Source organism: Palaemon carinicauda, chromosome 22, assembly GCF_036898095.1.
Source record: "Palaemon carinicauda isolate YSFRI2023 chromosome 22, ASM3689809v2, whole genome shotgun sequence".
Taxonomy (NCBI): Eukaryota; Metazoa; Arthropoda; class Malacostraca; order Decapoda; family Palaemonidae; genus Palaemon; species Palaemon carinicauda.
In genome coordinates this window covers 14443415-14458414 of record NC_090746.1, presented here as the reverse complement: position 1 = coordinate 14458414, position 15000 = coordinate 14443415, and the positions used below count along the sequence as shown (strand labels likewise).

General features: G+C 35.1%; 2 protein-coding genes across 2 annotated transcripts in view; both read left to right on the top strand.

Moving 5' to 3' along the window:
* The window catches only part of LOC137616768 (adhesion G protein-coupled receptor E1-like), a 15933-nt gene extending 4581 nt beyond the window's left edge, over positions 1 to 11352 (top strand). The window contains exons 3-10 of the mRNA XM_068346767.1: positions 1127 to 1282; positions 1650 to 1769; positions 3657 to 3779; positions 6094 to 6213; positions 8517 to 8636; positions 8930 to 9049; positions 9840 to 9959; positions 11324 to 11352. Of these exons, the coding sequence (XP_068202868.1) occupies positions 1127 to 1282; positions 1650 to 1769; positions 3657 to 3779; positions 6094 to 6213; positions 8517 to 8636; positions 8930 to 9049; positions 9840 to 9959; positions 11324 to 11352 (908 nt within the window). The remainder of the gene's footprint in view (positions 1 to 1126; positions 1283 to 1649; positions 1770 to 3656; positions 3780 to 6093; positions 6214 to 8516; positions 8637 to 8929; positions 9050 to 9839; positions 9960 to 11323) is intronic.
* A 229-nt stretch (positions 11353 to 11581) lies between these two features.
* Positions 11582 to 15000, top strand: part of LOC137616767 (fibulin-1-like) — a 6250-nt gene continuing 2831 nt past the window's right edge. The window contains exons 1-3 of the mRNA XM_068346766.1: positions 11582 to 11702; positions 12963 to 13079; positions 14755 to 14853. Of these exons, the coding sequence (XP_068202867.1) occupies positions 11591 to 11702; positions 12963 to 13079; positions 14755 to 14853 (328 nt within the window). The 5' untranslated portion in view covers positions 11582 to 11590. The remainder of the gene's footprint in view (positions 11703 to 12962; positions 13080 to 14754; positions 14854 to 15000) is intronic.

Sequence of the window (15000 nt, the reverse complement as noted above, 5' to 3'; positions counted from 1 at the left end):
CCAGAAGGTTCCAGGATCGAGATATGGTAGCGTGGGGGGGTTGGTCTATGGCTTCAGAGTTACGAAGTAATGTTCTCTCATACGCGTACTCACACAACCGAGAGACGACTCTCTCAGTCAGTTAGCTCTGCCCACCATTTGTCCTTGAAATAAAAAAAGAGATGATATCTATCCCTTGGTTTTTCAAGAATTTTCCAGAGCACATGACAGACCAAAGAGTTGCGCATTTTCTCACAAACATGATGCAATACCTAATAGAAATATAAAAGAACATTACCAAAGCCCTTATTCATATCTCGTATGGATTATATAACAGTCTCAAACACATTACGTAAGACTTCGTAACAAAAATATGCGAAATAAAAATTTAATTCTTAAAAATAACGTGAATTTACATATACTGTACTGCCTTGAATAAAGAATACTATGAAATTAACGACGAAAGTGTCAAGTAATTTATATAATAAACTTAAATCTTCATGGGAAGAACTCACCTTACAGGCTGGCCATTGATCTCATCAATGCACAAATGAAATATGTAAATAAATTATGAATAAACTATTACATTTACTCTAGACTAGGCCAGCTTCATAAGATATATATATATATATATATATATATATATATATATATATATATATATACTGTATATATATATATATATATATGTATATATATATGTATATATATACACATATATATTTATATGTGTGTGTATGTGTGAGCGTGTGTGTGTAAATATCAACCACAATGGCATAGAGTACCAAACTCGATATATATATATATATATATATATATATATATATATATATATATATATATATATATATATATATATATGTGTGTGTGTGTGTGTGCATATATATATGTATATATATATATATATATATATATATATATATATATATATATATATATATATATATATATTCACTGGAATTCATTTATGACTTATTCCAAGTTAATATGTTTAGTGATTGCATCTTTTCAGCCTTATATATATATATATATATATATATATATATATATATATATATAAATTATATATGTATATATATATATATATATATATATATATATATATATATATATATATATATATATATATATATGCATTATTTTCTAGGCTGTACCTCTGGCAACTGTATAGACGCGTGCAAAGCGTCAAAGGACTGTATTGCTAACGAAGGCTATTGTATCTCTAATAAAGAAGTGGAAGACTGTGATGGCTTAGTATTCCCCAATGAATGTACAAGTATCCACTGCTCTTGCTGTGTACCAGGTAAGGTGTACTATCTAAATGTATAACTTGTGAACACATATTTCTATATCTCTGAACAAGTCCATATGAACATGCTTCAATATCTTTTGACAGAATTTCATACAAAATGGTTTTATATTTTGGATATTACTTAGCGAAAAAAAAAGCTCCATGACTCATTTGGAAATCTTAAAAGAATCCTTGCCTCTGTTGATGAATAAGTTATTGAAAAATCAGTGTTAGAAATTTACCGGACATACACTTAGTCATCTTAAAAGTAAGAGTTCTCTCCTTTTATTCTATGAAATACACAATTTCTGTCTTCCTTGAAGTATTTTTCAAGGTGTCTGGTACACGAACAGTAATCCTCTGCCCATATCATCTACAGTTAAGTTGTTACATGACGAATGTGAAACAGGAGAACATGAATGTCCCGCCGATACAACGTGCCAAGACAAAGATTTGGGATACGAATGCCTCTGCGGAACCGGTCTTCAGAAATGTGGAGGTAAGAATCACTGAAATTCAGTCTAAGCTTTGTTAAGAGAAGGTAGATTAGGCGGACAAATTCGGCAAATTTCTCTAAGATAATCTTTAGATAACCAAGCGCATCATTCATGGAAGTCATGTGCATGTTTTGCTGAATTGCCATTAGTTTTAGAGGGATATAAACATTTACATAAGTGATATGGTAATTTGAGGGTAGATTCTTCCTTTAATTAACTGACAGAGGCTTCACGTATTACAACAGTGTATCAATATAAATATGATAATAAACCATTTGAAGGAGACCCTGTGAGTATGATTTAATACCAAGGGCTTGCAACAGAACATTGATATAGACAAGACACTAAACCATTTGAAAGAGACTCTTCTAGTTAGATTAAGTACAATAGGCTTTGCCTATTGCAAGAAAGCAGTGATATAGACAAGATAATATACAATTTGAATGAGACCTTTTGATTAAGATTTAGTACCATAGGCTTTACACATTGCAGTAGTGCAGCGGTATAGATATGATACTAAACCATTAGGAGGAGACCCTCTGAGTAAAATTTAGTACGATAAACTTTGCATATTGCAACCATGCAGTGATATAGACATGATACTAAGCCACTTAAATGAGATCCTGTGAATATGATTTAGTACGAGAGGCTTTGCATATTTCAACAGTGCAGTGATATAGACAATATGTTAACCATTTGAAGGAGACCCTTTGAGTAGAATTAATTACCATAGGCTTTGCATAGAGCAGTGATATAGACAGGATACTAAATAATTTGAATGAGACCATCCGAGTAATAGTGCCATAGGCTTCAGATATTTCAAAAGTCTTGTAATAAAGCCATGACACTAAGCCATTGAATGAGACCCCCTGAGTAGTATTTAGTACAATAGGCTTCACGTATTGCAACACTGTAGTGACTTAGACAATATACTAAACCATTTGATATATACCGTCTGAATAATATTTAGTACCACAAGGTTTACTTATTACAACAGTTTAGTGATAAATACATATTAAACAATTTGAATGAGAACCACTGAGTAAGATTTAGTACCAAGGGCTTCACATATTGCACCACTGCAGGGATATAGACATGATACTAAACCTTTAGAATGAAACCCTCTGAAAAAGATTTAGTACTAGAGGTTTTATATATTGCAACAGGGCAATACTATAGACATGATACTAAGCTATTTGAATAGGATCTTCTGAGTAAGATTTAATACCAGAGACTTTGCATAATGCAGCCGAGCTGTGATGTAAACATGATACAAAACCATCTTCATGAGACCCGCTGAGTAAGATTCAGTATTATACACTTTGCATAGTGCAATAGATCCGTGATATAGAAATAATACTGAACCATTTCAATGAGACCCTCTAAATAAAATTTAGTACCATTACCTTTTACATGTTGCAACAGACCACTAATACAGACATCATGAAAACCATTTACATTATAGCCTCTGATACTAAACTGCTTAATTTGACCGTGTGAATGAGATTTGGTACCAAAAATAAAGCAGTCTCGTAAATGAATTTACTAAGGTAAATTTAATGTAATGTAAATGTCATATTTGGAAACTCCATGCGAGTGGTTAAGTAAATTGGTTATAAACTAACATTTTGAAGGTCTCATACATTTCTTTTTTATCGAAAGAAATTTCAGATTTTGATATTTTCCAGTATCAAAAATAATGTGATAAAAAGAAAAAAAGAAAATAATTAAAAATGCCAACCTATATTAGTCAAACTAGGAAACAGATCAGAAATATTTTTAAAAAAATGCATGATATCAGTTACCTTTTTTCATAAAATTGGTATTTTTTTTTTTATTCAATTCATTCAAGTTTCTCACATAAATATTTTTCTCTCTCTTTCCACTAGATGTAGATGAATGCGCTGACACTCCCGATTTATGTGGTGTGAATTCCATCTGCATAAACACCCCCGGCAGTTACAACTGTTCTTGTATTGGAGGATTCCAGAGAATAGATGATACCTGTGAGGGTGAGTGAAGCTTCAGCTAAAAAAAATAAATCTGATTGCGTTCCCAAACCTGTATTTCAATGTAGTCTGAAAATTGTCTTATTCCCAAAACACTTTTTGGTTTCGAATGAAGTCACATTCTATACAAACTTTCCCTGCTGTTTTTTTTTTTTTTTTTTTTTTTTTTTTTGCCAACTGTTTTTCCTTTTCCTGTTTTCATTTTGGTCTGCACTGCTGATTTTCCTTCAACCTTGCCCTGCTTTTTTTTTTTCTTCAGGGCTGCCCTACTTATTTCCTGTGATCCTGCCCTGCTGCTTCTCCATCGATCCTGCTCTGGTTTTTCCTTCAATCTTACCCTGCTGTTATTCCTTTGAAACTCCACTGTTTTTCTTCCTTCGATACTACCTTCTTTTTTTTTTTCCCCTTCGATTCTGCCCAGCTTTTTTTCTCCTTTGATCCTGCTCTTCTTTTTTCTTCAATCCTACCCTGCTTTCTGTCCTTCGTCCCTACCCTTCTGTTTTTCTTGCAATCCTTCCCTGCTTTTTTTTTCTTTTGATTCTGTCGTGTTTTTTTTTATTTGATCTTTCCCTGCTGTTTTACCTTTGATCCTTCCTGTTTTTTTCCTTCAGTACTACCCTGCCCTGTTTTCATCCCTCCTTGCTTTTTCATCCTTCAATCCTGCCCTGCTTTTTCATCCTTCAATCCTGCCCTGCTTTTTCATCCTTCGATCCTGCCCTGCTTTTTCCTTTAATCCTGACCTGCTGTTTTTCCTACGATCCTACCCTACTTTTCATACTTCGGTCGTTCCCTTTTTTTTTCTTCGATCCTACCCAGTTTCTCTCCTTTCGATCCTCCCTGCTTTTTTCCTTCGATCCTTCCCTGCTTTTTTCCTTCGATCCGACCCTGCTATTTTTTCTTTGATACTGCCCTGCTTTTGTTACTTCAGTCCTGCCCTGTTGTTTATCATTTGATCCTTCCCGGCTTTTTTTTCCTTTAGTCCTGCCCTGCTGTTTTTTTTTCTTTTTTTTTATCCGGCCCTGGTTTTTCCCTTCAATCCTGCCCTGATTTTTTCCTTCGATCCTGCCCTTCTTTTCTTCCTTCGATCCTGACCTGCTTTTTTTTTCTTTAACCCTGCCCTGCTGTTTTTCCTTTGATCCTGCCCTGCTATTTTACCTTTGATCCTTCCCTGCTTTTTTTTTTCTTTCGAACGTGTGCTGCTGTTTTTCCTTCGATCCTGCCTTGCTTTTTTTTTCTTTAATTCTACCCTGTTTCCTTCCCTTCAATCCTCCCCTGTCTTTTTTCCTGCGATCCTCTGATACTGCCTTGCCTTTTTCCTTCGTTCTGACCCTACTGTTTTTCCTTCGATCCTCACTGCTTTTCTTCCTTCGATCCTGCCTTGCTTTTTTTCCTTTGCTCTTATTCTTGTATTTCCATTTCATCTTGCCCTGCTGTTTTTCCTTTGGTCAACACTGCTACTTTTCCTTTAAGCCTGCCATGCTTTTTTCTTTCTTTCTTGTCCTGCTTCTTTCCTTCATTCCTTTCCCTCAATTCTGCCTAGCTGTTTTCCTTTTTATCCATCCCTATTATTAGAACATGTGAAGTTTTATTGTTATTACTCATTGCTTCAGCAATTCTAATGTTCTCTAATTGTTATTGCTAGTTGGAAAAAGTCTGGGGTGGCCAATCGATGGCGCATGTGCCAACAGTGCTGCATTGCACGATACCCCAGAGATAATAAAAGAGAAAACATGCCTGCTCATAAAATCATACTGATATATATATATATATATATATATATATATATATATAATATATATATATGTATATATATATATATATATATATATATATATATATATATATATATATATATATATATATATATATATGTGTGTGTGTGTGTGTGTGTGTGAAATGATTATATGTATAGCCGTCAAATATGTCCAAATCATCATATTTAAAGGATTAAAAGGGGGTTAAAGTTTGTATGGCGCATCTGAATTAGAAGTGAAAAAATAAGTTGGTGCATGGGAAACTAAAGGTTGGCCACGCCTGCTCTAAACCTTAGAGCTCCAGTAAATAAAGTAACCCAGTGAGGAAATGAAACAAGGAAATAAGTTGACTATATATGAGATATAATCAATGAAATTTAAGGTATATTAAGATCGGTAACCACGTTAAAACAAATTCGTCTCATATATACTAAGAAGAGACTTATGCCAATCTGTTCAACATAAACATTTGCTGCATGTTTGAACTTCGAAAGTCCCAACCCGGTCTATCTACCTATTAGTAAATCTATCAATTGTTAACATGTTTTTCCTCTTTTCCCCAGATATTGACGAATGCATGGATGATGATTCATGTCCGCCAAACAGCATGTGTGTTAATTCGCCCGGGAGTTTTGATTGCTTCTGTGATTCTGGGTTCGAGAATGTAAGCGGTATGTGTGTAGGTAAGTTTGATGCTATGAAAGAAGATTAGAGATCCCATTTCATCCAGCTGGGTCTCTGGTCCTATTCAAAGACATTACTATGAAGACAAAGGTAATTGGAATGCATCTAAATAATTTCTTTCTAAACACTCAATATCTGAATTGTTGTTTTTATTCAAATTTATACAGTGAAAATTATATACCATATATCATTGCCAAGAAAACACCTAAAAACTAAAAAGATTAAAGTAGTTGCCCTCTCAAAAATAAACGAAGACCCAATAAACCTAAAGAGCCTTAGGCCCATATAATTATTATGTGCTCTCTATAAACTCTATGATAAATTAATATTAAGCTGAATTTCAAACATAATAGACAAGATCCCCACCCCATACCAAGCTGGGTTCAGACCAGGATGCTCTTTCTGTGGCCAGATTTTCAAGCTAATCTAGTATCTAGAGAAAGGATTTGAATAGTGACAAATCACTGGAGCTGTGTTCCTAGACCTAAAAGCTGCATATGACACTCAATCACAGAGGTCTACATCTGAAACTATCCAAAACATTAAAAATTAAGACTCTACTGGATATAATCCGAAGCCTCATAGAAAACCACACATTACAAGTAGAGTTGGATGGCACTAAAAGCACATGGCGAGCACAAAAGAATGACCTACCTCAGGACTCAGTCCTTGCACCACCGCTGTTCAATAGAATGATCAAACCTTCCAACCAAACGTTTGTACATTCATCTATGCAAACGGTCTATGTCTTGCCACACAGGCCATCACCTTTCAAAACGTTGAAGCATGACTATTAGCTACCGTGGAGTAGATAGGGCAGCACTATGACAACTGGACCTTGAATCCAAATCTGCTCAAGACTTAAGTGTTTGTATTCCACCTCAGAAACAGAGAAGCCAATCGCAAATTCAAAACCCTCTGGTGTGGCGAAGAGCTAGAACGTCACCAGCTTCCAGTGTACTTAGGGTAGCACTGGATAAAACTCAGTCATTTTACACCCATTTGCAAAGCTTTAAGGAATGTTGGCTCTCACAATTTTCTGGTAAAAGGACTATCAGGAATCAAGTGGGGAGCCAATGTTCATATACTAAGAACAACTACCATAGCCATGTGCTATGCCCCAGACGAATACTTGCATCAGTGGGGAGCAGATAGTTGCATGCCAAGAAAATAAGATCATATGCTCAACAAGGCATGCAGTCATCATTGGGACACAACGTTCCCTTGCCACTAACACCCTCTACAAAATCACTGGTATTGCCCTCCAACCACCAGAAATCAGGAGGCTCACAAAACAAAAATTGAAAAGATCAAACAAATCTTGTACTCAAGACATTACATTCTCACGTGTCACTTTCAATTAGACTTAATTAAGGGAGAGCTTTGCCCCCGTGGAGGGACTCTCAGCCCAAATACCATCGCGCAGAATAATAGGTTGGACCAATGGACGGATTTTGACAGGAGACTAACCCCAAACTTCACAGTGCAAACCTCACTGAAAAAATTGCTGATGGGGCATTACTTCCCAGACGTGATTGGTGTGCTCTCAACAGAGCTAAAGCTGGAGTGCCAAAACAGGTGACAATTTAGTTAAATGGAACCTTAAAACAGACCAGACCAGCAAATGTGGGGAAAAAAAAAAACCGACTATCAATCATCAATCATATTCTCCAATCATGCCGACTATTGCATATTTTGAACAACACTGACTTAGTTAGGGTCATTGAAAGAACACTTCAATAGTTTGCTGTTTGGCGTGATAAGTTACGACGAGGATTGCCAAGTCATGATAGATTATAATTTTTCTGATGGAAGATCATCATTTCTTTATTACAAGAGATTGTCATTCTTGTCATTGGAAATTATCATTTTTTCTGTCATGGGAGATTATCGTTCACCAGTCATGAGAGATTAAAATTCTTTTTTTCATGGGAGATTATTTTTCCTTTGTCAGGGGACATTATCATTCCTCTCTTATAGGAGATTATCATTTCTTAGTTATGAAAAATTATCATTCCTTGGTCACGGGAGATTACCATTCCCCGTCCTGAGAGATTATCATTCGTCTGCGATAAAAATCTATCATTCCTTTGTCATGTGAGATTATTTACCAGCGGCATCTGACATTCTCTGGAGATCACCAATTCAAGATTATTTCTCGTTAGACCAAAGCACATCTCTCTCTCTCTCTCTCTCTCTCTCTCTCTCTCTCTCTCTCTCTCTCTCTCTCTCTCTCTCTCTCTCTCTCTCTCTCTCTCTCTCTCTCTCTCTCATATTTAATAGAGCGTTTTCCTTTCTCCAGATATTGATGAATGTTTAGGTGTATTAATCTGTGGGAATCACAGCGACTGTGTGAACACCCCCGGAAGTTACGAGTGCAACTGCATTGAAGGATATGAATTAAATAACGATGTTTGTCAAGGTAAGTTTGACCTTTGCCCTCGTGCCCTTTTGTTCTTCCGTCCTTCAGGGAATTCTCACAAAGGCGTAGTCCTTTATGTATTAATCTTGGTGACGGATTGTGTCATCTCTCCTAAACAGACATTTGTTGTAGACCAAATTTCTGTATCATATTGAATTAGTCAATGGATAAAGAAAGGAAGAAAGTTTTAGTTGATTAATCTATGTATATATCTGTCTGTATAACTCTCTAGCTATCTATTTGAGTACCCATCTATCTATCAATTGTTAACGTACCTTTCATTTTTCCACCAGATATCGATGAATGCGCGGTTGTGGATACATGTGCGCCACACTCAACGTGTGTTAATTCTCCCGGTAGTTTTGAATGTGTCTGTGATCCTGGGTTCGAGGACGTGAACGGTGCTTGTGTAGGTAAGTTTTGATCCTGGGACTTCCATTCATTACGCAGAGAGTCAATAACAGTTTTGCGTAACTCTTGAGTTTGTAATTTGCCGGAAGTGTTCAGGGGTAAAAGAACAGGGGCTTTTTTGTATACTATTTAGCAGTCAACTACCATGACAATGACCTTCTAAATCGAAATCGACAATCACTCGTTTGATTGTTTATGTTAGAAACTAAATGGAAACAAATTAATCCTGTATTTATCCAAGTAAGAACTAGTTTTCATCGTATATTTAGCATAGTTTTAGTTTTACGTCACCCCTGTGACTCCATTTCTCTCTCTCTCTCTCTGCCATATAAGATTATCATCCATATGTCAACCGATATTATCACTCCTCTGTCATGAGAAATCCCCATTCCTCTATCAAGAGAGATTAACATTCCTCTGTCATGGCAGATTATTATTCATCTGTCATGGAAAATCATTTCCCTGTCATGGAAGATTCTAATTCTTCTGTCTTGGGAGATTACTATTCTTGTGTTTTAGAGGATTGTCATTCAAATGTCAAGAGAGATTATTGTTCCAATGTCTTGGGAGATTACTGTTCCCTCTCTTTGGGAATTATCATTCGTCAGTCACGAGAGATAATCATTCCGCTGTCACCAATTTAAGATCCTTTTTCTTTAGTCCAAAACATACTCTCTCTCTCTCTCTCTCTCTCTCTCTCTCTCTCTCTCTCTCTCTCTCTCTCTCTCTCTCTCTCTCTCTCTCTCTCTCTCTCTCTCTCTCATATTTAATAGAGCGTTTTCCTTTCTCCAGATATTGATGAATGTTTAACTATATTAATCTGTGGGAATCACAGCGACTGTGTGAACACCCCCGGAAGTTACGAGTGCAACTGCATTGAAGGATATGCATTAGACAACGATGTTTGTCAGGGTAAGTTTGACCTTCTTTGCCCTCGTGCCCTTTTGTTCTTCCGTCCTTCGGGAAATTATCATAAAGGCGGAGTCCTTCATGTATAAGTCTTAGTGACGGATTGCATAATCTCTCGAAAACAAACAGTTGCTGTAGTAGTCCATATTTCTGTGTATTATATTGAATGAGTCAATAGATAGAAATGGTAAGAATGTTGAAATTTTATTAGTAACAGAATTAAAGAAAAAAGAATATGCTTTGATCTCATAAAATGGTTTTGAAGACACTCCTTTGAACTAGCAAAGGTTTATCTTGTGTGACTTTTCTTAGCCAGTACCAAAATTATTCTCCTCAAGCTTAAGTTTTACAAAAAAAAAGTGTAAAAGGTGAAACGTCATATGCTTTGTGTATTATAATGCATGCTCTTTTATAATCAATGTAATAAAGTATTGATATTCTATTCATGATATATGAATAAAAAAATACTTAATGGAACAAAAGTTCCAAACCAATATATATATATATATATATATATATATATATATATATATATATATATATATATATATGTGTGTGTGTGTGTGTGTGTGTGAGTGTGTGTGTAAATATCACCCACGAACGGCATTTAATACCGAATTCTATCTTGGGAATATATATCTACTTGGAATTCATTTTATGGTAACAGCTTCTAGTGGATATGTATATTCCCAAGATAGAATTCGGTATTAAATACCGTTCGTGGGTGATATTTACATTGATTGAAATCACGTGTGCTTGTGATATATGTTCATATATATATATATATATATATATATATATATATATATATATATATGTATGTATATATATACATATATATATGCATATATATATATATATACACACACACACACACACACACACATATATATATATATATATATATATATATATATATATATATATATATATATATATATATATATATATATATATAGTGATTAAAGTAAGTGTATAAAGTTTGCAAATTTTCCTGTGCAAAATCATCGTTTACAGAGAAACTTGATATTGTAAGTTCAAAGTTTTACGTGATAGTTATATATAAGGCAATCCCAACAAATATCAACTACCATGAATTAAAAAGGCCTTAAATAAATGTATAGCTTTCTACTGTGATATCGTATCAGTTTAAACAAAAATGAAAAATACATACCGAAGTGATGGCCCGCAAGCTTTTTCTAAACTCAATATCAAGTTTCAACTTATTATCTGGGCTACTTCCTTTCCGTGTTTCGCCATCAGTCTCGGGTGATTAAATAGATGATATCATTAATGGTTATCCTCCCAATTAAATTCTTATCCCTTCTTTTTGTCTATTCTTTTTAATCCCAAAATCCTACTTCCAGACCTAAAGTATGTAATGTACTACAATTAATTGAATTCAGATTTTTAAATCAAGATGGCAAAGTATGTATATCTTTCCTAAGGTACTTGATTTGTTGGAGTACAAAAATAAAGAAAAATTAACTATTAATATGCTTCGGAGTGGGGACCATTACTATGCTTTCTTATAAATGCATTTATTCATTAATTACCTGATATTTCTTACTATTACGTGACTCTCTCTCTCTCTCTCTCAAACAATTCCACTTTCACCAGATATTGATGAGTGTATGGAGGCGTCAGAGGATCCTTGTGGTCCGGGCGGCCCATGTATAAATATAATTGGCACTTACCTGTGCAATTGCACTAATGGGTTCGAGGATATTGGTGGCTTTTGTCAAGGTAAGTTCTAAGTCGGTCAATATCACGTTTGGCAGTAGGAAAATCAAGTCTTTCAGTTGATACCTTTCTTGTACATGACTAAAGTTTGCGCTTCCTTAACCAAAAATTGGATTCTATAATCTTTTAGGGAGTTTTCTTGTTGAGACAAATGTCTCTTGTTATCTTTGTGATTTCATATCAAAAAGGATGATTTTATAGAACTTAGGGGTATAAAGGTCGGTCTTTGGATAGTGGTAACAATAAAGTTATTTCCAAAAGATTACATCTCAACAAGATTAGTTTCTAAAACCAGACCCAACGTTTATTTCTTCACTGTTTACATGCTATCAATGAAATTAGAAATAAAAGTTACCAATTAATTATTCTGCTTTGTCACAATGATGACGAGATTTTACGGTGGACATTGCACGTTCGAATATGGAAAAAAAAGTAGTATTAAAAATGTTACCATCAAAGATCCCCGAGAAGCTTATTGAAGCATCGAAAACAGACAAAGTTATCCTTTTCTCATCTACCACATCTCCATGTGTTTTTGTGATCAAAATAGACAAAGTTATCCTTTTCTCATCCACCACATCTCCATGTGTTTGTGTGATCAAAACAGACAGAGTTATCATTTTCTCACCCACCACATCTCCATGTGTTTGTGTGATCAAAACAGACAAAGTTACCATTTTCTCATCCACCACATCTCCATGTGTTTGTGTGATCAAAACAGACAAAGTTATCCTTTTCTCATCTACCACATCTCCATGTGTTTGTGTGATCAAAACAGACAGAGTTATCATTTTCTCATCCACCACATCTCCATGTGTTTGTGTGATCAAAACAGACAAAGTTATCATTTTCTCATCCACCACATCTCCATGTGTTTGTGTGATCAAAACAGACAAAGTTATCCTTTTCTCATCTACCACATCTCCATGTGTTTGTGTGATCAAAACAGACAAAGTTACCATTTTCTCATCCACCACATCTCCATGTGTTTGTGTGATCAAAACAGACAAAGTTATCCTTTTCTCATCTACCACATCTCCATGTGTTTGTGTGATCAAAACAGACAGAGTTATCATTTTCTCATCCACCACATCTCCATGTGTTTGTGTGATCAAAACAGACAAAGTTATCATTTTCTCATCCACCACATCTCCATGTGTTTTTGTGATCAAAACAGACAAAGTTATCATTTTCTCATCCATCACATCTCCATGTGTTTGTGTGACTTCGTCATCATCATTGGGACGTAAATCTATTCCACAGATATTGATGAATGTCCGTATGTAGTATGCAATGGTAGTGCAATATGCAACAACATCGAAGGAAGTTACACATGTGAATGCCAAGAAGGATTCATTGATGTAGGCGGGAATTGTGAAGGTAAGTTACCAAATTTCTTTCGTTTAAACCATTACGTCTAAGTTATTTCATTATAGTAAAACCAGTCTGTCGTGGCTGCCGAGATGAGTTCTGACCCAATGTATGGCGTACTCGTGTCAAAATAATTCAACTACTTCAAGGAAAAATGAACACTGTAGGTAGACACGAGCCATTCTCCAAACTGAGTGAAACTGATAAAGTTTGGCTGCTTTATGACAGATGTCTTCCTTTTTGACTAATCTCACAGGATTAACCAGAGGTTAAATCCGGACTCTCTCTCTCCCCCCCCCCTCTCTCTCTCTCTCTCTCTCTCTCTCTCTCTCTCTCTCTCTCTCTCTCTCTCTCTCTCTCTCTCTCTCTCTCTATTTTAGCCGAGCATATATATTTCATAAGGCAAGGTTTTCATTTTTAAAATGATAATTGGAACCAACTACATTTTTTCGAAATTGTAATCCCAGGTTGGTTGCCAATTTTATTGCCACGTCTTAATAACACTCTGGCAGAAGGAAGTTTGAAATCAGATTGACCAGTACATCTTGGAGGTCACAATGGCAAATGTATCAGGCAAAGATCAATGAGCCATATTTAATCCCTGGATGGTTAATCGTGGAGTGTAAAATGCAATGCTGGAGGCTGCATAAGCTATCACACTTAAAGGATGGAAACTTTTCACAACTCGTGATCTCCGTCCGATTCCAGGGATACAGTACACAGTGTACGAGTATTTTACAAAGGAGAAGATGAACCGATGCCCTTTTACTGATGTAGCCAAAGCATGTACAGTATCCGCACATCTGAAGCCACAAATGCTCCTGAAAGAACAGCACGTCGAATAAACAAAGAAGGATGAATCGCACAAGAAAAATGTGGAAAACCTAAATTTCTAGAACGACTTCGACAAATGTGTTAGAAGAAAAATTTTAAGAAGATTGCTAAACTTTTATGGTTGAAAAACTACCAGTGGAAGCTAAAGAAATCATTGCCTTTAATGTAATAAGGGAAGTGCTACATGATCTGGAGAGAACGAAGATCAAATGGACTTTTCCTTTAAGAGATCCTAATCTTATAAGCTGGAAGACCACTGATTGATGGATGTGACCCGAACACCATAACCACGGAGATATCGGTAGTGACTGATAAGTATCTACTAAGAGCAGAGCAATTAAAAGATTTAAAAGGTTTGTCTATAAAGAAACCCCTTCTAGGTTCTTTATCAGGCAATATTTATGCTTGATTATCCGTTTTCCTTATATATATATATATATATATATATATATATATATATATATATATATATGCATGTATATATATGTGTATATATATAAATATATATATGTGTGTGTGAGTACTTCATATATGTATGTATATGATTACGTCTGTGTACGTATGTATGTATATATGTATGTATGTCCATATATGCAGTGTCCGTATATATATATATATATATATATATATATATATATATATATATATATATATATATATATATATATATATATATATATACTTTGCATATACAATCATACTTAATGTTTTTCGTTACAAACATTCATTGAGAATGTGTGTTAACTACAGTAGGTTTAAGTTTCCTTTTATTTTTTGATAATTAGTGGCTTCAGGAGCGATGATGATCTACCTCATGACCATAATTCTCGATTTGCTTTTTCCTTTTCAGACATCGATGAATGCGCGAGCAACCCTTGTAACGCCAGTCAAGACTGCCATAACATACCGGGATCTTTTGAATGTGGTTGTAAGGCGTTGACCTGTCCTAGTAAGTGGCCCTAATGATCTGCACGATTTTTATCAGACAGGAATAGAGTCATTCAAAGATCGGAAATGATAGCTGGATGGGGATGTCACTAGTAAAAGAGGAGGAGAGATTTTAACTGACCAAATCTAACTTTTTGTCCCAATAGAA